Source organism: Echeneis naucrates, chromosome 13 (assembly GCF_900963305.1).
Source record: "Echeneis naucrates chromosome 13, fEcheNa1.1, whole genome shotgun sequence".
In the NCBI taxonomy this organism is placed as follows: Eukaryota; Metazoa; Chordata; class Actinopteri; order Carangiformes; family Echeneidae; genus Echeneis; species Echeneis naucrates.
The window spans coordinates 20876694-20899869 of record NC_042523.1 but is presented as its reverse complement, the minus strand read 5'-3'; the positions used below and the strand labels follow the sequence as shown (position 1 = coordinate 20899869).

The window sequence follows — 23176 nt, the reverse complement described above, 5'->3', positions numbered from 1 at the left end:
TGAATCCAAGCGGGTTCCCGTGTACAAAAACGACTGCTAGAAACTCCCCATTAACGCTGAAAGGCAGTCCATTTATGGCCCCTCCAGCCCTCCCCCCTGAAATATTGAGCCAAGTGTCGGTTTGCCATTTCTATGACAACACCATTTCGCTGTGCTTTGAGTGAAACGTTAACACTAACACATCAAGCCTTCAACATTTTAAAACCCTGTTAGATGGATGTTAAGCTCCCTTAATAACGCCGCGGCCTCGCTGTTCAACTCGTATGGATTTTCCTTCACAGAGGGGATATAGTACGAAAGGCAGAGGGTGACAGAGGTAGACAAACAGAGCGAAGAGATGGATCACTGAAGGATAATGGACGACAACTTCCATATCTAGCCCCTGAATGTAAGCTTCCAAGGGCCACAGTAAACACACGCACAAACGCTGGGTCCGCCTCTGAGACACACAGCCAGCTCAGCAGCTCTCAGTCAGGCCGTGAAGAGTCTCGGTGGACATTCACACACACGGACGTGCAGTAAAGATCAATGGGCTTGCGTTTATCGAGCAACGTACATCCCAACCGCCTTCTTCCTCCCACACAGAAGCACATACCTCCTCCCCATCATACCTCATCCCCAACGTAACCCCCCCACAGTCTCTGACCTGTACCCTGACAGCCGGTGCAGTGAAGGTATTGATTTCATCATATTAACGCAGCCTACATGAAAAGCCCCAGGCAGCAGTGGAGAGGAGAGAAGAGAGAGGAGGAAGGAAGAAAAAGGAGGGAGCTGGGGGAGAGGAGATGGGGAGAAAGACGAGGAAGAGGAGGAGGAGGGTAGGAGAAAGGAGTTTAAAGCAGCGCCTGGTGCCTCTGATACTGTTCATCATGCTCAAAAAGATTCACATGTCAGATATAAGCAAGGCCCGAACTTCACTTCATGCGCTGGCCTTTGAAATGCGAAGAGGCTGAAAAAAAGAGCTATCTCTTACAGCTGAAGTTCTCAGTGATAATCTGAGGAGGTGTGGGAATAGATACCAGTGGTCACAAAGCTTACATGGAGCCCTTAATGATTACCATTTAGCATGCAGAATAGGATGGTAGATGCTGATGATGTCGTATTGAAGAAAGGAGATCTTTGGTAAGATGCCTTCCAATGCGAGTGTCTTTGCAACGCACTGAAGATATGGAGACAGTGGAGCAGCGTGTTCAGCTGGAGGGGCGGATTCAGGACTTTCTAGGGATGTTGGCCTCAATCATGACTGAAGGAAACGATGATCGAACTTAACACCCACCTTCTAAAACCTAAAAGTATTTCACTGTGCTATTGAAAAGATTAGATGACATTTTGGAGGGCCATGGCTGCGGAAATGTGGCTTACTTTGTTCTGTTCTGCAGCTTTTCCACTGGGTTTAGGAAAAACTTCATTCATTTTCATGAATATGATTACATTACCTGCATTTGAGGGCAGCACGGCAGCATAGTGGTTAGTGCTGGAAGGTCGTGGGTTCTGTTCCCGGGCCTGGGGCCTGACTGTGCGGTGTCTCCCTGTGTTTGTGAGGGTTTCCTCCCACCGTCCAAAGACGACATGTTTGGGTTAATTGGTGACTCTAAATTGTCCGTAGGTCTGAGTGTGAGTGTGAGTGGTTGTTCCTCTCTCTCTGTATGTTGGCAGCCTGTCCGGGGTGTACCCCGCCCTGGCCCAATGTGAATCCAACACCCCCTGAGGCCCAGAAACAGATTTGCCGTAGAAAATGAATTTGTGTGTGAATACCTGTAAGGGACGCTGCAAATCCATTTGATTTGCCAACATATCACCTGCTCGTTTATTTCTCCAGTCAGGTAAAGACTGTGGCTCAGAGGAAAGCTGTTACATCATCAGTGTTTAGCGTGGATGGAAGAATGCAGTTGTGTCGGGGTGTTTAGAACATTAGTGCGTTCAGGGGTGGAGTAGATCCGTCCGCCCAGCCTAATGGGCAGCACGTGCGGCTCCTCATTCATCAGCTGTTACTCTCTTCTGCCTTCCCTCCCCCACGCTGTCTCTCACCCCCCCCCCCCCCCACCCCCACCACCGTCATGCATGCACACTCATTTTCACCCATTTTCTCCTTTCATTGCAAACTCTCTCTTTGTGGTGGAAGAGTGGGAGGCGTATTTGCCAGCCATATGGCAGTGCCAGGGGCGTCCGGAGCAGATGTGCTCGGCATTGGGGCTCTGCTCCATCAAGCACATGCATAAACACACTTGCGCACGCATACAAACACCCACACAAGAACACACACACAGAGGCTTACACAGCGCCTGTTAGCAAGGAAGAGGTCACTGACTGACAACAGCATTATCTAACTCCCAAAGTGCAGCCACGTCGGCTGCAGGAGCGACAAGAGTTCCACAGAGGAACCTCAGAGTTCTCAGTGGGACGTCACGTTAAAGTCAACGACTTCCTCAATAAAAATTATTCTGAGCAATTTATAATCCGTGACCAGGGCTGTGTTTCTGTCTGTAAACTGTAAGTACCATTAACAATATATAAGTATAATATACAGCAGCACGGCAGCATAGTGGTTAGCACTTTCTGTGCAGAGTTTGCCTGCGTGAGTTTCCTCCCACCGTCCAAAGACATCGTGTTTGAATGAAGTATAATATAAAAATGTCTGAATCTAATATTAACGACCCATGTGACGTCCATCCTTTTACACACAGGTGCACAATGAGCAGGTCAGTTGTTCGAAGTTTCAGTGTACAAAAACACCTCAGTGATCAAACTTCGGTGCTTTTGACTACTTACTTTCCTTGCTGTCTGGGAAAGAGAGCTCCTTGCCCTGAGAGAGCCGACTCAGCATGTTTGTGTTGATTTTTTTTTTTTTTTTAGCAGTTTTTTGCTGAATAGCAGAGGAATGACGGAGGAGTGTTGTGTGGGTCTTTTGCAAATGTGCGCATTACAGTGCAGTAAAGTTTCCTCTGAATGAAATGCCATGTAAATTTTGACCAGTGTGCAGAATGTGGACGTAGGCAGCTTCCCAGTGTTTGCTGAGCCAGCATTTGACCTACATCACACCTCTAAAAGTAGAATAACTTAGAACGCATCACCATACCGGTCGACACCCAGACAGAAGCTCACTTCAAAAGGGTTTGTTCAAAAAAAAAAAAAAAAAAAAAAAACTAACAACACACCCACTTTCTTTTCAAATTACCATTTCAAATGAACTTCAGTTTAGTATTTCCGTCTGATCAGTAGAAGAAGATCAGAGCTACTTGAGACAGAACTCAGAAAGCAGACTGAAGAAGCGCAGTAATGATTGCCAAGTTTCCATTTGGAAGTATCAGCACTGACATAATATCGTTCCCTAATATTTCCAGCGACAAAAAGAAATACATGAAAACTAAATGTGTGAGACAGAGAGTGTGAGCTTTGTTGTGATCGGAAATGCCTCAGTCAGGCAAACGAAACAGTTCAGGCATTTAATTAAAATTTAATTTTAAAATTTTAAATTAAATGCTTATTGACACAAAACTGGGGATGGGAAATATTTATAAAAAAAAAATCCAAATCAGTCCACTCCATTGCTCAACCGAAAGAAAAAAAGAATCAAAAGATGACCCTGCTGATCTATACATGGCGCTGCCTGATAAGACATCAGAGTACAAAAAAAGATTTTTTTAGATGAGATTTAAATGGCTTTTTGAGGGGAATCAGTTATTTCTTCTCTCTAAACAACAACATGCATCACATGGCTGCTGGTGTGTCATTGCAGTCAGCTGAAAGCAGCTGTCCGCGGGAAGATCACAAACCTTTGTGACACAGGGGGCAACAAAGTTCAGGACACTTATCTAACCCTAACCACTTGTGTATGATTGAGACAGCTGGTAAATTGCAGCCACTGGGTTCTTAGTCCATTCAAATATAGCACACGACTGATCTTACACAGTGTGTACTTTTTTTTTTTTTGGTAGGAAACTACAGACTATGGTCACCGGAGGAAAAAAACATATATAATAATGATATACAATCACACAAATAGCTTCATATATAAAACTGCTCCTAATATTTACTGTACTGACCCCGACAGATCCAGGATCAGCTTTAAGATGAGGAGGATACATGAAGAAGGGTCTCTCTAACAGTTTACATTAAAAGCAACGAAAGGTTTCGTAAACGCTGTAAACGTCCAGCTTTGGCACCTCTCACACCTCTCTCTGCTAAAGATCAATCTCTCGTCTGAAAAACAGAAAATTTCTTTATTTATTTATTTTGGCCTTGAACCAGTTACAAAAGAGCTGAGGTGCAGCTCCGTCTCTGTAGAGTAGAGCAGAGTAAACTTTATTGTCCCCTAAAGGAAATTTGTCTTGGGCATCGTGCTACCTTTCAGATAAAGACCCCATCACAGGAAACAGTTCTGTCACATAAAACAAGCATGGATTACATGGATGACGATGGCAATACAAAGTCGTCAGGCAATTTAAAGTGCAAGAAAAAGCCCTGAGTGCTCATTGCACGTTGCCCCATTATGCTAGTTTTTAACATTGTTAAACGGTTCAATTTAGGCTGGAACAAATGATAATTTGAGGCGGTTTGTCTTGCACATTGGCATTCGGAATCTTCTTCCCGATGGGAGAAGTTCATATTCAGCGGACAGTGGATGAGTGGAGTCTGAGGAGAGCAAGTAACTGAAGCAGAGGATAAATCATTACAGCCTTTATTGTCGGAGAAGTGTACTGACCAAATCATTCAGAGAAGCGCTGCTGCTCCCAGGTGGCTCGGCCGATGTTGGCGGACATAAAATCAGCGTCTCCATTTGGAGAGCTATTGTAGCGAGTGAGCGGGGTTGGGGGGGGGGGGGGCAGAGCAACAGAGTGGGAGAGATCAAACCAGGCAGAATGAGTGGGAAAAGAAACAAAGGAAAGAACAAAGACGGGTAAGTCTTTCAGCAGAGAGAGAGAGAGAGAGAGAGAGAGAGAGAGAGAGCGCGCAAGGGAGAGCAGTCTCTGCCTACAAGCCAATTACTACCTGAGGGCCGTCAGACAAGGTTACCTTAGGCTAAATGCTACTTCCAGGAATAGTCTTCTCGTATTATCAGCTGGCTGGTGCTGTGAGGCTCAAGCTGACTGAGAAGCTTAGACTGTTTGTGTTAACCTGTGCCGTGCAGACAGTGGAGAGAGTGCCGGGAGTCTGGCCTTACCTGCTGGGGTGGGGGGGCAGTGCTGAGGGCCCAATGGGGCAACACCTGCAGAGAACCATAAGACAATACATTTCCCTTCCGAACAAGTTTACACTGGAGCATAAAAAGTATTAAAGATGTTGTTTTTTCAATAATAACAATGTCCGACTCAACTAAAGGCACTTTGTGCTGAAAGTGGTGCAATTTCTTTGCCCTTGATCTCGCTAACTCTCACCTCCATACCTACATACCAGATGTGAAGATGCCCTTTGCTGCTTTATTTGAATGTCTTTGGCAGAACCAAGCCATTGTCACCCAGCGAAAAGGGACCGAAGAATGGCAGCTGCCAAATTGCAAAACAGAGCCCCTTGCCAATCATGTCATCTTACTGGCAGATCAGTATGCTTGCCAGGATGTTAGATTTACGTGCAGACACTGTGACAGCTTTGCCAAACATGCAAGTCTGCCAGGGAGCGGAGTTACTACACACAGAGATGATATTGAAGGCTGCGAGATGGCTGCTGGCTGACAGAAACAGAGTCTGTTTCTTTGGGGAAATTCAGGTCTGGTTCCTCAGCTGTCAGTTAAAACAACATGCAGGGCAACGTGTGCAAAACAGCATGTTGTTTTTTTTTTTTTTTTCAACTTTGCAGTATGACCAAATAAGGCAGCAGCCTTTTAGATTAGAGCTGTATATTTGTGATTAGTGTACTCCGCTGAAGTTGGTACTTGATGTTTTTTGGACATGGTTGTGTGTGTGTGTGTGTGTGTGTGTGTGTGTGTGTGTGTAGTTGTGTCCAGGGCTGCATGTGCAGAGCCATCTGTTTGCTGCTTTAGCAGTAGTCTTCCAGTGCTCAGGCTTATCTGTGCACGGGGGCAGTGGCCTACTTCAGCCTTCTGCTTGCTCAGTGCACAGAGCCCAGCACACTGGTTTGATCACCCGTCAGCTTGCTCACAATAACTCTCCCCTCTGTTCATTTGCACTAACAATCAAGCCTCACTTGTGGCTCATAAAAGAAGATATTCCTTGTTGTAAAGTTTCTCATTCCAAACTGATATTTAATTACTCCTTCCTGGGAACACTAATTTGTGAGTCTTCCAATAACGCTTCTACTTTAGTAGTTAATTCTGTGGGTGGTAGGCTAATTGCACGTAAACAGCAGTCAGCTGCAGCATCTTGAAGAATCAGCTTTGTGAGGATCCAGTGGGGAGTGCTGCTGCTCATGTGATGTACGCTTGTTTGTGCAGAGCATGTGACCGGAATAAGACATGCACATAATTCATGCAATGTAAATAAAATCAAACATCCTGTTTGTTTTGCCGTGCTTTTAGTCTGTATACTTGCAATGCCAAGCAGAATAAACTAGGTTTCGGTTTAGCAAAAATCTGAATGAACTCGAACACAATTTGACAGACTCGCCGTTCATCAGTGCGAGCAACCAGAGTGACTGGACCTGCAAGCCCCAGTCTGTATGTGGACTATGAGGCCTTCCATTTAGAGTAGTAGTGCATTAAGAGCGCGGTAAGCTGGACTTGTCAGCCTCTGTATAGTTCAGAGGAGAATATTAAGCTATGTAGGCTAGTCAGTGGCCTGGGTTCAGGAGTTGGCTGTGGCTAAGAGGTCAAGTGGGATGGGCAGGGCGAGGGATGAGCAAAAGATTTTGAAGACTCTTTCATTGGATGAGAGTTGGATGGGCTGGGGAAGGGAAGGGAAAGGAAAGGGAAGGGAAGGGAAGGACACTTTCCTGATATGGCCATCTGAGTTCCGTCTGGTCCACCACAGTGGGACTTCATGTATCAACTTGTTGCCTGCACTTTTGCAGTATTCCTGTTGCAAAATTATAATAAAGTGTGCACAACTTTTGACCCAGGACACTGTATGCCAGCAGAGGCTAAATAACATTTTTCAGCATTTGTTCACCCGGTTGTTGTGTTGTGTTTGTGCTTGTTGTACACAGCAGACAGGAGCAACATTTGCTTCTTTGTGAAATATGAATGAGGACCTTTCATAATGTGTCCCCTATGGAGTATGGTTATAAACAGGCCTGTCCTAAATGTTAAGTTTGTTTACTCTGATGCGTAACGTCATCTTACGGCTTATTTAACGAAAGTAAGTGCAAGATGTGGCTAGATTAATCAGCGTACCATAATCTTTTTCCTTTTCTACAGTTATTCGAGCAGACTAATACAACCCACAAAACCAGCTGCTTGAAGTTCACTTTGTATAAATAATGGACAGAGCAAAAAGGGAGCAAACCACATTCTGTCCAAAGTTAATAAAATCAGCCAAAAAAAACAAACAAGCAGAGGTATGCCAACCTAAAATAACCTGGCTATAGCCTTATGCTTAATTTATAGATGTCAGAGTGATAATAGTCTTCTCATTTCGTCCTCATTTAAAATAAGCATGCCACAATTGAAGCTAAAAAAAAAAAGCATATGCACAACTAATCACTCTCTCAGGATGAAAAACGAGTTGGTTTATGACTTTATTTTTACCTCGGCAGTGCTTTGAGCATGGTGCTTGATGAGTTGCTATTGAGCAGCTGGGCCCACAACTATACCACCTGAGTTTCACACGGATGTCTTTGCTTCGCTCGTCTGCTCGCCTTGGTGCCTCGCGGGCAGCGGCAACATCACAGGGCGACATACACGAACACAAACTGCTCATCATGAAGCCTGCGGAGAATTGGACACAGAGCTCCATTTGTGCGTGGGCACATGAGTCCACGAGTAGGTGTGCTTCTGTTTAATTTTGTGGTGTTATTATTATTATTATTATTAGTATTATCACATTTCTTTTCTCCTTGCAGTCAATTCACTCCTGATGTGGACTCAAAACAACTAAATCAATCACAGTTGGCATTTGAGCCCAAAAAGGAAATTAAAAGAGGATGCGGATTAAACATGAAATGTGATCAGAGCTACCAACTGTCGAGCCTGAAGCAGGAGATACATGATTTTATTGTCAGCTTCTCATCGCTCCCTCCTACTCTTCTTCTCTATCCTCAGAAGAGGTCTTACACTCACCAAAATGCAACTGACATGTAAAACTGACCAATTAATATTTTCAATGCTCCTTTCTGGAGGTTTGTCTGGGAAAAATTAGGTGTCAACATCAAAACTATATGGTAGCTATTGAGTTTCCCGAAGCAAGAAACTTGGTTTAGTGTCAGAAAAGAGATGATTTATTTTGCTTTTATATATGCATCAGTCTGCTTTTTGCTGTCCTTCTTAAGTCAGACTAGTAGCACCATCATCAATCACCTCAGCTATACAACATGTATGTATCAATGCATGTGTGTGTGTGTGTTTGTGTGTCTGTGTGCCCTCCCAATGAAGCTGTGCCAGAGGCTCATCACACCACAACATCAGGGGCATCTGTTTGAAACTGAAATAAAAGTAAAGCCTATGAATAAAAGAGCCACATGAATAAAAAAGGGCGATGCAAATGACTTGCCAAGCAGAGACTGTCGGATTGTGTGTGTGTGTGTGTGTGTGTGTGTGAGAGGGAGAGAGAGGGACAGTGAAAGAGAGGTAGTGAGTGAGAGAGTTGACGTGTTTTCAGTGTATTCACCCTGCATTTGTTCTTCATCCCATCATGGCCGCACCGAGCGAGTAAGCACACTCACACCCACACAGACTCCCGCTCTCTCTGAGCTGCGTGGTTTTCTCATGCATTAATCAACAGCGGTTTTGACACTTGGCTCTCCACTGACGAGAGAGAGAGAGAGAGAGCTGTTGTAACGGCGCCACACTGTTGGTTCTCTCTTTCACTCCACCTTTGCTCCTCTTTTCCTCGTCTCTTTTTGCTGGTTTGTTCTTCCTCTCCTTTCCTCCCTTCTCACGGCGCTTCTTTCCCTTGTGCAGCTCCATCCCTTCTCCGCTGCTTCTCCTCAAACTTTCTTCCCACCCGTCACGCCGCTCTCCTGTTTTACTACATTGTGACTTCCTGAGATTTAGTTTTTAATTTTCCAAATGCTGAGTAGCCTTTTGTCTGTCTGGGCTATAATTAACATATTTGAGGTAAAAAGTCCTTTTCGATGGCGTCATGAGTAAAATAAATATTATTTGTAATAATGTTGATTGCATTGTGATGTGTGTAGTTAATCTATGTAACGTTCATTAATGATTGGTAAAGGTTTTTTCATTTTCGTTAAAAAAGGCAAAACCTTTGATGGAAATATGCAAAGCTGAAAAAGTGAGATGTTAAATCGCTCTCATAAGACAGAAACTGTTTACCATTTCCTGCTTAAAATACATTCACAGTTTACCTTCACAAGAATTCACTGAATGTGAATGTGTGAATATTACTTAAACTGATATCTCGCCAGTTATCTAAATTTAGCAAAACCCTGTCAACTGTCAAGTGTTACATTTGCTATTCCTAAACTGCTAAATCTATTCCTAAACAGTTGCTATTCTCAATATATTGAAAAATGGCGTTTCATTCTTGTCACTGGGCCCCTGACCGAGTGAAATCAGTGCGACTCTGTAATTAACAAACAAGATTGTCAAATTTGTGAAATAACATTCCATAGAAACCGTAGTAAACACAATGCGTTCCTTCTGCACTAAGAATTGGGAGCAGTAGATGGTCAGTGTCAGGGAAAACCAGCTTTCTCAGCTTTAGCTATTCCCTGTCAGTCAGCCTGGTCAAGGTCCTGCCCTGAGGCACAGCTCGGGGTTAAAAGTGAGTTTGTTGACAGAAAACTGGAGAGAATTGGATGGCAAACCCGGTGAGATGGACTGATGATCTGCATCACACCGTTTGCACAGTAGCCCGAAGATATGAAGGAGATTGCAGGACACCAAGCTGCACTCAGTGTTGGGCAAAAATAACAGAGAAAAACCAGAAAGCTGCAAAACAGTTTATACATCACGCTGTGGTGAAAAAAAAATTCTCTTTCTTTCTTTTTTTTTTTTTTTTTAATCTGGGTTGCCATCCCGGCATTCATCCCTCGCCCTTAAAACACTCTACAGTTCATATTGTTGGAGAGCAGTTATCTGCCGGACAAAGCTTTGGCAAAAGTGTGCGCAATAATGAAGCAACACCAAGCAATGGCTCAGTGCAGTTGGGGTGTTTTACATGTGTCCCCAACGGGCCACCGTACATGTCACAGATGGCATATACTGATGAGTTTGACTATGGGTGCGTGGTAGTGACTGGTATGTGTTCGAAATCAAGAAGGCATATGTGTACGTGTTTGATAATGTGTGTGTGTGTGTGTGCACGTGTTTGATAATGTGTGTGTGTGTGTTCTTCTTTGGTCTTGGGAGCTTACCAGGCTCTGTGCACAGAGGTTCTCTAATCCAGTGTTTTGAAATGAGCCTTCCAGCTGTTGTGGGGTTGAGAGACTGCTGCCTTCGAGGAGGCTGAGAGATGATAAGATGCTCCTTCTATCCTCATTCCTCCAGGAGCTTTTTCTTTATTTCTCTCTTTCATTCTAAATCCAGCACTTGTCTTACCGGTGTGTTCGTGAGCATAAACGCTAAGACCGATTTGATGCCGTCTGGACAATCACACATTCTGTTGCAGCTGTAGCCTTCACACGGATTTCCTCCTCTTCTTCACTGTTAATCCCCCAATAATACCATACATAAGATTGATTTCTGCGCAGGAAGTGAACATTGTGTTCACAGAAGACAGAAAGCAATCTGATTAGAGGAGTGACCTCAGAATTTCTCATTGTACTGTATTTATTGTATTCATACCGAGGCTCTGAGATCGTAGACATCATTAGATGTTTACTGTACAAGAAAGACGCATTATTTAAGCAAAGAGCTTCCAGTGAGAATCTGCCACTGTCAATGATATATCGACATTCCACTGGAATACAAAGACTTATTATGGGGAGTCTTTTCATGAATTTATCTCCCATAAACCATAACTGAGCAGAGCAGTTCAAGCGCTGCCTATCTCCCTTTGTGCCGGCAGTGAGCCTGCAGGCCGGGTGTTGTCTGCCAGCAGAAGGGGAAGCGTTGGAAGTCCAGCATGTTTCAGACAGACAGAGAAGGAGCAACAGGCAGACTGTCAGCAAGAATGTGATGGCGACAGGCAACACCCCGAATTCGGCAGAAATTAATTCTGAAATTCACAGCTGATGGAATACAACCCAGAAAAAAATCAAAAAAACTTGGTAATGCATCTATAATGTGTTCATATATTGTATAGCTGCTTGCACGTGACATGTGGGTCGACTCCTGCCGACCACAAACGCAAACCGATGGCGGTTTGGACGATAGGCTTATGCCAAGATCGTCATCTTAGATCGCCACAAACAAGGGCCATTCACAAGACATGATCAGTTATCTGTAATCACATCACTGCCATCGTCTTCCTCACCATGTTTAGATAAGATTACTTCCCACTGGGGTTTTTGGACATGGATGCATGCTCGCGGGAGAAGACGTAACTTAATTTAGGCTCTAATGTCTTTTGCAGGTCTCGAAATAGGCCGCAGCATGCACTAATCTGTCTACGTTGGTCTGTTACGGTTGACAGCTCAGTCCAGATGAAGAGAAAAAAGCTCCTTGAATTGGTCCTTTTCCGTTAGTTTAACATGCTGCACGAGCACCGGAAGCGGCAAATACTTTTCAAAATAACCATTACTATCCCCGCTTGTCGTGTTCATTTTGTACGTATTGATACAGGCCGTGTTCCCATGAAAGCAGCAAGAGGCGAGTTGTTCTAGGAAATGAATAACTCAAGAGACAGCCGATCTCGTTTCCCCATATAACTATTACATATTTCATGTGATCCTTCATAGTGTGGTCTAGATGTTTGTTTAGCTGCGGAGAGTGCTTCAGAAGAGGAGCTTGGTTCAGATATCATGTTTGTTTTGCCGTATGAAGATGAAGGCAGAGCGGAAAAGGCACACAGAGATTAAACACAAATTTTTCGCTTTTAAAAATATATTTAGGAGCTAGATGGCAGAGGTTTTGCTGATTATTACTTGTATTTTTAGACCGAGCTCTGCTCCGCAATCGACGTTCTCTTAAGTACGGCACAGATCAGTTGTAGAAATTGCACAAAATGCGCTCCTCCTGATTTCTCTGTTGGTTTGTATTTATTTCTTGACACTGCTCCTCCTCCCTTTGCAGTGTGTGTTCGGGCTCTGGATGTGACGGTGTCCCAGAGCAGCATCCAGGTGGCCCGTGGCCAAGCAGCCATCCTGCCCTGCTCTTTCACCACCAGCGCCGCCCTCAACAACCTCAACATCATCTGGATGGTGATTCCGCTGTCCAACGCCAACCAGCCAGAACAGGTACAGTTCACGTCGCTCGTGCACTGGCAGTGACAGAGCTGCCACTTTTCATTTTTATTTTCTGCAGCCATAAAACCAAACTTGGTGTAGGATTAAAAGAGTTGCTACAAAACATATCCTTGATATTTGGACCCAGCGGCACTTTGATGAGAGTACTGACGTGGTGGTTGTAATTATGCAGAAGTTCGGATGGTGAGTCAGTTCACAGGCAGAGCTGCTGTGCACTATTTTCAGACACACACAGAAGTCTGCTGCTACTAACTATTGTTCCAATGCACCATCACTGTTATCGTCTCTCATGTGGATGGCCGCGCTGCTCCCAACACATCAGTCGAAGCAGGTACACACATCTTCGCTCTTGATCTGTACTAAGGTATGCTCAGATGCAGTCCAAAGAGAAAGTCAGAGGTTGCGCAAATCGGACGCTAGAGAGTTAGAGGCACAATCCAGCGACAGGCAAACGGACACAGATGGCGGCAAGTGACCCAAATTACGACGAGGACACATTTGTTCTAGATTCAGAACTTCAGAATTGAGAAATAAGCATAAGGTTTCCACAAAGGGCATATTTAGGGCTAGGTATGTGTGCCTCCACCACACATACCTATAAGAAAGCCCATGCTAGTGTGCTGCCCATCTTGGTTCATGCATGCCAAACGCAATGGCTGCAAAAATACAAATTATAAATCCATTTTGATCAAATTCGAAGACAATAACATTTCTCTTTCTGGTGCATCTGAACGCACCTTAAGGATTTAGTCTGTTTGTTTGTTCTAGATATTAGTTCACTGTAGTAATATAGACATAGTAGCAAACTTAAGATGTGTCCATAGTCTGATGTGAATTTCCAGGTTTTGTTTCATCCAGATTTGTTTTCAGTGTCATGTGGCACTCCACTAGATTGAAGACAAAGCTTATTTTACTGTTCTGATTGTGGCTATAGTTTAATGTGCACACAAAAGCACATCATTTTAAATTCTGGCCATGTGTTGTTGGCACCAATTTTCACCGTGCTCCCTTCCTGGCCTGCTCTTCTTATTTATTTGCTGTTTTTCTCTCACCTTCCCTCAGTCGCACTCCTCTCTAACTTTCTCTCTCTCTCTCTCTCTCTCTCTCTCTCTCTCTCTCTCTCTCTCTCTCTCACACCCACACACACACATACTATTCCCCCACTCCTTGTGGACTTCTGTGATTCCATTTGAGTTGTTTAACATGCAGCTGCAGGCCGTACAAGCTCACCTGCCTCCCTTCACTTTGAACTCCAGCGCTGGTCGGCCGTCCAAATAATACAATCATCTTCTGCACTAATTATCTCACGCCCACGACAGGCTCTAGATCACAGCTGTTCTCAGCACACACACACACACACACACACACGCGCAGACAAACTGGCGTTTGACAGACTGCTGGCCCAAAAGCGGATCAGCTCCCTGTGCATACATGCAGGGCTTGTATAATATATATCCACCAAGTTTGGTCGCGCAGATGCTTATTTCCACACCTTTGGAAATGCACGTCATGTCACAGAATAATGCTCTCCTGCACACCTGTGGATAAAGGCTAACGCCGCTGTCCTCACACAGACGGAAACTAAAAGCAGCAGCGAACGCAGTCATATACAGTGACGGCACTTACTCATGGATGGATGCGCGTGACGCTGAGATGCCAGGCGAGTGAGGATGGGATCTGATAAGTGGAGACGGATGCGTAGGATTCATTGTGTTGTCGTGCTATACCTTTTCACTGTGCTGCAGCATGCATGATATACCCTATACCCAGGGAACACCGGTTACAATGGTACACAGGTTTTAGAGCCGCAGACTGCCACAAAGACCAAGTGGAAATTCAAAAAGCCAATTGTGTGTGACCTACATCTCTGCCGCCAGGTTGCGTGCGTGAATTTCGGCGAGCTGTCTAAAAAGTGAGTAAAGAATTAAAGCGCTGCGTGTCGTGACAGTACAAGCAGAAGGCTGTTTTAGAGGAAGAGAATGTCATAAATGATTACAGCTGATGCCACAAAGAATTACCGAATAGAGCTCAGCACACTTCCATCCTCGGAACCTGTGTTATCACTTAGGTTAGCTCACCGGGGGCCGGTCAGTCCCACGTTTAGATGGGACTGTGGGAAACCACGCAGCTTATTTACCGCCGTCAGAGGGTGAATCCTGTTGTTTCTGCTCGCTTGGCGCCTAACCTCTTATGTTGTTTAAGACCTCATCCTGTTTACACCATGAGGCATACATGGCTGCCTCCACACAGCACAGACCGTAGAACTTCATGAGGTCCATATATTTTATTTACGATTGGGAGGCAATCTACACATATCTACACAATCTATATAATATACCTACAGTAATGTACATTCCGTTGGACCGTGGGGAAGTACCTGGGGGGGGGGGGGGGGGGGGGGACTCACAAAATCACATGGAGAACATGCAGACTCCACGTGGAAAAGCTGCAGGCCTAGAGTTTGAGCAGTGGCAGTAAACGCTTCACCACTAAACCTAGTTTAGGTTAGTTTATTCGCACATTATAAGAATACACCATAAAACAATGTGCAGTGGAAGAATGACCACGAGGTTAAAGTCGTGCATCAGTCACACTCCTTCTGAAGTGTACTTTATGGCTCCTGACTTCTACTTTTCTCCTTAGCTCTTGTCAGGTTATTTCGGCCACTAACCGTGTAACAAGCTCATAGCACAGGAGACTCATCAGGACAGATCCTCGACTCTGATGCTTTGCTCCAAGTCACTGTTGGACAAGCTCTACAAACTATACATAACACTACTATACCTGCTAATGAGCAATGAGCTGATGAATCCAATGGATCATTTAGCAGCCAAGAGCTTCAGGAGACTGACCCAGAGGAAGGTGAATACTGAACATATCAAACATCAGACTGTTACGCTCGGTGTAATGTAATGTTTCCTTGCATTAGTGTTTCATTTTTACGCTTTCTGCAGCTCACAACAATCCACAAACCTCTTATTTGAATTTACTGTAATTCAGTGTGTAGTTAGAGAATTCAATGGTCATGTCATTTCCCAAAATATCATTCCTGTCCTTGAAACATAAAGCGCAGTATTTTGGCGCTTTACGAACAATTACGGATGTAATTACGTCTTAAATTTTGACGGACATGCAAGTTGGAAATTTGAAATTACAAAATAAATGCATGACATAAATGCAGCATGATCCAGATGTATCCAGTCTATTGAAACTGAGACACATGAGATTAATGTCAACCTGCTCACTTAACTTTGTAAACCCCTTGACCTTTAACACTTGTTTCACTGCTCAAATATGAATCCTTCTGTGGTCGCAGTTGTGTTTGTTTAATCTGATTTATTGAGCTGCCGTTTACAACATGAAGGCATGTAGCTCACAGGAGTGTGTGTGTGTGTGTGTGTGTGCGTCCGTGTCTGTGAGTGTTTTGGTGTATGTGCTGTTTTCACGTGCTGTTTTCTGTGTATGTAAGCTGTGATCAAATGTCCTGCCCTCTTCGTCTGGGCTGCTAGGTGTGAGATAATCCAGATAAACACGCACGCACGCACACACACACACACACACACACACACACACACACTTGACAATGGTTTTACGTTTCCGAGCCGTTGTTTATCCTCTTTCCTCTGTTTGCTGGATATTGGTGCTATTTATGCTCTAATAAAAAGCTCCAGGTTCTCTCCTGCCTCACACCACCCGTGTAACTAATTCCAAATTCTGATATTGTAGTTGCAGTCATGAAAGTAGTTGATATATCAGAGAATTTATGCAAGACTTTGGAGAGTTCTCTTCACTGGCGGTTCGATAGCACCAGTGCCTGAAAGCTTTCAAAATCCAATTTTACTGCAAACTTTCGCCAGTTGATGAGGAAAGAAAAAAAAAAAGTTTTATTACTCATGAAAACTTTTTGCAAGGTCATTTCTGAATTAATCTCATCATTTCCTGGAGAGGGAAAAAATTATAAATTGTTAAAAACTGCACGGTTTGAGTAAAAGGAAGCTTTATTGAAATCGAGGTCACAGAGAATCTGCGGTGTAGAAATGATGTTAATCTGTAATTGAGAACATCTGTCATAGTATTTTAGATGATCAGATTCTGATCCTTATCTGAACCCACCAATCTGCCAGAGGATTGATAAAATTGACCCTGAATTCATACACCCATACATGTGACTTCTTTCGCCCTGTTCGACCCCATCCAGATAGTTTTTTAGAAATGAATATAACGCAAATGAAAGGAATGCCGTTGTTGCTAATAAGGTTTTAAGTGTCTTTCTTCAGGACTTTTGTTTTGTTCATCTTAAGGGCACAGATCCGCCGACCCTCCAGATCTAGACCACACATCCTTACATCTCACACTCTGAGATCTAATCCAGACCTGTTGCTTTTCAGTTACTTTAGTGTGATGAAACTCATTGAACTGATGTACAGGGGCATCCAAATTCACAAGATGCTTTCAAAACATAGTCATTTTACCAAAAGGACGCAATGTTTTTCAGTGGCTCACTTATTTTTTTTTCCAGACGGTGCCTCTATCTCATTCCGTTTCGGCAAATGCCCCTGATCATTGGATCACTTTATATCTATTGCTATATTTTGTGTTTGTCCAAACTTTTATGCCATTTGCTCAAAATAACCTTTGGTGCTGCCATGGGTCCTATTTCACATCCAGCTGCACAAGGAAATGCAATTTCTCTCTGAATTGATCTCCTGAGGGGTCCTCCAGTCTTTTCCTCATGATCTGTTTAAAACAAAAAATATCTTTGTTTGATCTGGGTCAGAAACTGTTGCTGATGTAGGCACGAGGCAGTGTTACACATATCAACTTGACCTGATTTGACTTGACAATAGTCAGTCAGTGTTTTTTTTTTTTTGTTTTTTTTTTTTTAATCAATTTCTGTATCAATACAACAATACTAAAAAAGCTGAATAACATCAGGAACAGTACACATGATGTCCATTACGCTCAGGGCACATCTCTGAGGGTAAATAGAGATAACAGTGGCAGCTTACAGTCGGTAAATTGTTGGGAGGCTGTAGAGGTTTAGAGATTTATTCAGGCTTTATTGAGGCAATGGCAGTGTTCCTCCTTTCTGGGGCCGACAGGGCCCTTGGGGTCAGTCTAATGTAGGCTACGGTCATGAGACTGGTGTGGTCACAGAAAATATCTAAAGATTTGGTCCTTGCATCCAATCCTGGTACACACTTGAGGGAGGGATTGTAGAGCAACACAAGAGCTGGGACACAGGACAATGAGAGAGGATGCTCACACTGCGTGTGTGTGTGTGTGTGTGTGTGTGTGTGTGTGTGTGTGTGTGTGTGGGATATCAGGGAGAAGAGGATATGACAGAGTTTTACCACTGGGTGAGCAGTGGGTCATCCAGCTAGTCCGGCTAGAGTTCTTAAGGCCGCCCGCCATCTGAGTGTCAGCCATGACCTCTTTTCTCAATGTGAACAACTGCAAAGCCAGCCGGGTCACACGAGAAGATGAGGTGATCTGTTCACAGCCATAGATGTATTTCAGAGCAGTGGAAAGACACACGGTGTGGGAAAAAAATAGGTGGAATGTGGCAGCAATAAATCACAATGTAGTCACACAATACAGTCCTGTATTTAGTTGTTTATTTAAAATTTCCAGAAATATTCACACCAAAAAAAAAAAAGAAAAAGTGGACGGCTGTGAGATGCTGCACAGGTTAGGGCGTTGTTTAATCCGCTGCTCATTTGTGCGCACACAAAACCACACAAACACAATGTTGAGGCCGATTGATTGGATCACTTTCACCGGGCGTGGAGATTATATTGGCGGGTCATCAGCAGTGTAGTCAGGTCGAAGTGGTGCTGTCTGTTTGGGAGGCGGGGGAGGGGGAGGGGGTAAACACTGACAGACAGAAAGAGAGGAAACAAGACAAAGATTTGACAGGAGAAGAGCAGACACAGTGAGACCAGACACTTATTAGCCTGAGAAGCGGTTACTATGGTGGAACAATCACATGCACACCACTCAAAACTGATGCGCTCCCCACCAGTAAATGAATACATTGAGACATTAAACCAAATCCGCGCACACACACACGCAGAGGAGATGCAGTTGCAGACTCTCATCACAGCTGAGGAGCTGCCTATTCATCTGCACATAAGAGGACAAAGCGAGCCGACCGCATTCAGGAAATTGCCGTCGTGCAATTTACAACAGTTAACCAGTGGTGGAGGACACAGTCTCACACACTCCTGGACTTTCACCAGAACTATCACTCTCATGCATGCACACAAAGACACACACACGTAAGTGCACACAAACACGCACTAATGCTGGTTGTTTCACTGCCTGCGACTTTGAACAGTTCAATGAGGGCTCTTTTCACCAAAGTGAATAGCCCCTCTGATTCGCCTCCACGCTCAGTTTTTGTGTGTGTGTGTGTGTGTGTGTGTGTGTGCACGCGAGTCGGTGCACGCGCGTGTGTGTCAGTGCCAGACTTGTGTGCACATACCATGTGTCTGTGTGTGTCCTCTTCATCCTTTTGTGTGGGCCCAGCTGAGGGGTGAGAGCTGTTTTGCATGTGGCTCGGCCGCACAAACGAGCTGTTCAGCTTCGAGTTAGAAGCCCAAGGGAAGCTTTTCAACAAACTGAGCTTTCATCGCTCTTTAATTTTAGACCTGAGACAAGCTTACCTCGACCTGCAGGCATAAATTCATCCAGTGCGAGTTTCTTCTCACTGTGATTATTTGGATGAAATTTCTGGCTGGCTGGATTGGATTCCTCGCGCAGAGCAGTGCCTGCGATGTTTCATCAGATTGCAATTTATATATTTTCAAGATAAAATGTTTTCAATTATGCATACCATTTAGTGGAGGCTTTTATCTAAAGAGCTGTACAGTACCATGAAAGCATACTTTTAGTATGTAGCCCTTATCTCAGATTTTGTCCACTGAGCTAGAAAGGACCACTTACAAATAAAAGGTTTTATGGTTTTTCTGTCTGTTTGTTTGTTTGTTAGACTTTTTTTCTGACATAAAAGTCTCATCACCCTTTTCCTTAGTCTGTCCACAGTTGAGCAATTTTCAGCTTCTTAGTAGAACTAGGTCTCCCTCTAGTGTGGAATATACAGATCACTAAGGGACAGTCTTAATATTGATTCTGTCGATTAAAGATTTTTATTTGTCTTTTCTTTGTCTTCTTATTTTTTTCTCTCATCCTCCCCTTTCCTTGCAATTCAATTCCATTTCCTTCCACCCACTAACTTTCTCTCCACCCTCTACTTTCTGTGTCCTCCTTTCCCTCCCTATCCAGGTGATAATCTACCAGGGCGGCCAGGTCTTCAGCCTCGCCAACCACCTCAACGGTCGTGTGGGCTTCTTGGCCACCATGCCAAGCACAAGTGCCTCCATCTTCATCAATAACACCCAGCTGTCCGACACTGGGACGTACCAGTGCCTGGTCAACAACCTCCCAGACAGGGGAGAGCGCAACATCGGCGTCATCGGGCTCAGCGTGTTGGGTAACTTGACCACAGACTGGCACATCTATCTCAGTTAAAACATCATCGATGTGAGAAATCGTAGAAGCTGAATGTTTGTTTTTGAGTAATGAGTAACCAGAGAAATCATTTAAGGCAAGAGCATAAGCAGCGTGCAATCACTGATGGAAATAAGATGCTCTTCACTATTTTGATCATTTCCTCTGCAACTCGAAAAATATGACATTTGCTTTCTAAAGTGCTTAACACAACACTGCCCACTCTTTTTATCTGATAGTACCCCCGTCGGTGCCAGCCTGTCGAATCCAGGGCACTCTGGATGTCGGCAGTGACATCATGCTGTTCTGCAGCTCAGAGGAAGGTATTCCCACGCCGTCCTACTCCTGGGAGAAACTGGACGCGCTGCCCAAACTGCTGCATAACGCCAAGCAAGGTATTACAAACAGGCTGGCCATCGGAGTTCCCTTTTGCCCCACCTTCGCCGGTAAATCTCACACACATAGACACACCAACAATCCCGCCATCCCCACCACCAACTGCCCACCTGAAGGTTCTCCTGCTCTGATCCTGCTGAGGAGTGATGATGGATGGATTGAAGCCATGTGACTTATGGTGTGACGTGAATATGAACGAGTGTGTTTGAGCAGCGTGACGGTTGCTGTCTCTCATTGCTGGACGTCAACTGTTGTGCCGACTGAACTGGTGGCGTCAGGTTCTACTTCAGCCACGTGGTGACCCAACGTCAGTCGCACCAGTTGCTTTTCAGCATCAGAGATCTGTCGTTGTGTCCTCTCCTTTTTTTTATTTTCCAGCTGTGTTCATCGCACCTTGAATTAACTGTCATCATTGTCGTCATTTGTTTGTACACTACTGGTCAGTATCAAGGAAGAGGTCACATCAGTCACAGGCAGCAAAACAACAGTGTTTAATATTCAACTTTTTTTTATGATTATTTATATAAATATTTTACTGTCAAAAATGAGAATAGATTGTACATTTGAAAAAAAAAATATTAATCAAAGCAAATTTAGTCACCAAACCTGATGAATGCATGTTTATATCCATATTTGTGGCCATAGTTTGCAAATGTAACAATCAGCTCTTCGACATGTTGAATATATGTACATACATTACATTTCACGTTATTATCAAAGAATATAATCCTAAATTTACATTATTTATTATCTAAAAATCTCATATTTTATCAAATGATCCAAATTTCTGAAAATACTAAATAAATATACTAATACCCCCAATACTTTCTGCTGTTTTCTGCTTGATTGAAATTGAAAGGACTTCCTGGGTGTGCCATTGTCACTCTTGTCTCTTAGTTCGTTTTTTTTGCTTTGACACACACAGCTGACATCTGTCATGTCACTGTCGAGGGAACAGGTGTCACTCTGGCTTAACACGTCTTAACTCAAACATCCAGGAGATCCTAAAACCCCCTGAAAGTCCAGTAGTGAACAACGCAGTGTCTCCAAGCTCACAACTCAACACCCTCTCATCATTTATGAAGCAAAAGAAGCTGCAGCTTTACTTTATTTTTACATTCAGAGTGCCTCCTTATTGTATTAAAGGTCCACAGCACCCTCTGTTGGTATAAACTGCTTATTAGAAACTACAATACTTTTAATATTAGCATTAAAAATAATGTTTTATTTAAATGGTGAATGACTTTTACAGTATTATTCAGTATTGAAATATTTCTGATGAGCGTACATGAATGGGGTGTGTTGTGTATGTATTTGTATGTATTTGTGTTAATTGTGGCTCTCTGTATGTCTCTCTCAGACCAGATGCAGGGCACCGTCACACTGAGAAACATCAGCACCAGCACATCAGGACTCTACCAGTGCACCTCCAGCAACACTATCGGCAAAAGCACCTGTCTGCTCAACCTGCAGGTCGTGGCACGTAAGTCGCCCCAGCCCGCTGGATGGAAAAGACTGAAAAGCTGCCTTCTTGTTTGACTTAAAATATCCAGGAAAAAAAAATAAAAGAGAAGAAGAAGCAAGATAAAGGACAAGAGATGTACATGTTGCAGATAGTAGCATCCCCGCAAGTGCCACCAGTCAAAGAAAGAGTCGGTCAGGGTCATTCAGGGTCTGACAGTTTGGACACAGACGGTTTGACAGAGGTGACTTGTCAAACTTGATTTTTTTTTTTTTTTTCATCTGACAGCTGAGTGCATCTCAGTGGGCTGTGTCAGGAGTGGCCATGTGCTGAGTCAAGTAACCATCTCGACAAAATTACAGAAAAGTTAAAAAAAAAAAAAAAACTAAACACAAATGAACTCAAACTCATAGAAGGCCCACAGTGTTGTTGCACAGCCCACTGCTACACAAATCAAATCCAAGAGAATCAGCTTTTATCGCTGATCACTTACTTGGTTAGGCGTTTCCAAAGCGACCCCGACCCTTTCTATATTTGGGGCGGAGCCGTGGAGTGGTTGTTAGCAGAGTCACCTCCCGACAACAAGGTCCCAGGTTCGATTCCCAGCCCCTTCCCAAGCATGGGACAAACACATAGACATGCAATGATGTCCAGCAGTGCTCCGGTATCGGTGTGGGTGAGCCCGGTGCCTGACAAACTCACAAAGCCACGCCCCCAGGCAGCTCCCACAAACGCTAACACTAAATGGGAGAAGCAACAAGACACAACAGCTGTAACTGGGGTTGTTGCCTCAAAGATTGTTTTGTCGAACAGCGGTAGTTCAAAAACACTATTATTATTATTCTGGTTATACTTTCAATCAAGCTGTGAAACTGTATTTTAATTCTCATATTACCTGAAAATATTCGTCTGATTGCGTAACTAAGGCTGAACTGGGAAACTCTCCCCTCCTCTGTCTCTGTCTTGCAGCCCAGCCTCAGAGTGTGGGCCTAATAGCAGGCACCATTGCCACGGGGATCCTGGCTGTGGTAATCTGTTCCCTCTTAGTGGTGGTCACACTCTTCTACTGGAAGAACAAGAATAAATACGATGAGGAAGAGATACCCAATGAGATCAGGTTGGTCCGCCAAAAGCTGCTGCAGCCTCCAGTGTGACAGAAGCAAATAGACATTTTTTGCTTAGGTCATCTGTATTTCAGAGTGGAGCGGAGAATACATCTATGGTCTCTCTACTCAAGATTAAAAGGTGATCCGAGCAGCAGCCCTGTGCTGCCCATTGTAGAATAAAAAGTCTGTCTCTCAGTGTCATCAAAAAAATCGGAAAATGAATCCAATTCCAAACATTGAAACATTCAGTTTAAATTGATCTCCTGGCAGCTAATGTTTTATC

The 23176-nt window shown here is 44.0% G+C and overlaps 1 protein-coding gene across 1 annotated transcript in view; it reads left to right on the top strand.

The window, feature by feature from the left end:
* Positions 1-23176, top strand: part of igsf11 (immunoglobulin superfamily member 11) — a 79132-nt gene that overhangs the window by 54416 nt on the left and 1540 nt on the right. Inside the window, exons 2-6 of the mRNA XM_029518032.1 lie at positions 12245-12408; positions 19705-19912; positions 20169-20324; positions 21686-21808; positions 22757-22904. Of these exons, the coding sequence (XP_029373892.1) occupies positions 12245-12408; positions 19705-19912; positions 20169-20324; positions 21686-21808; positions 22757-22904 (799 nt within the window). The remainder of the gene's footprint in view (positions 1-12244; positions 12409-19704; positions 19913-20168; positions 20325-21685; positions 21809-22756; positions 22905-23176) is intronic.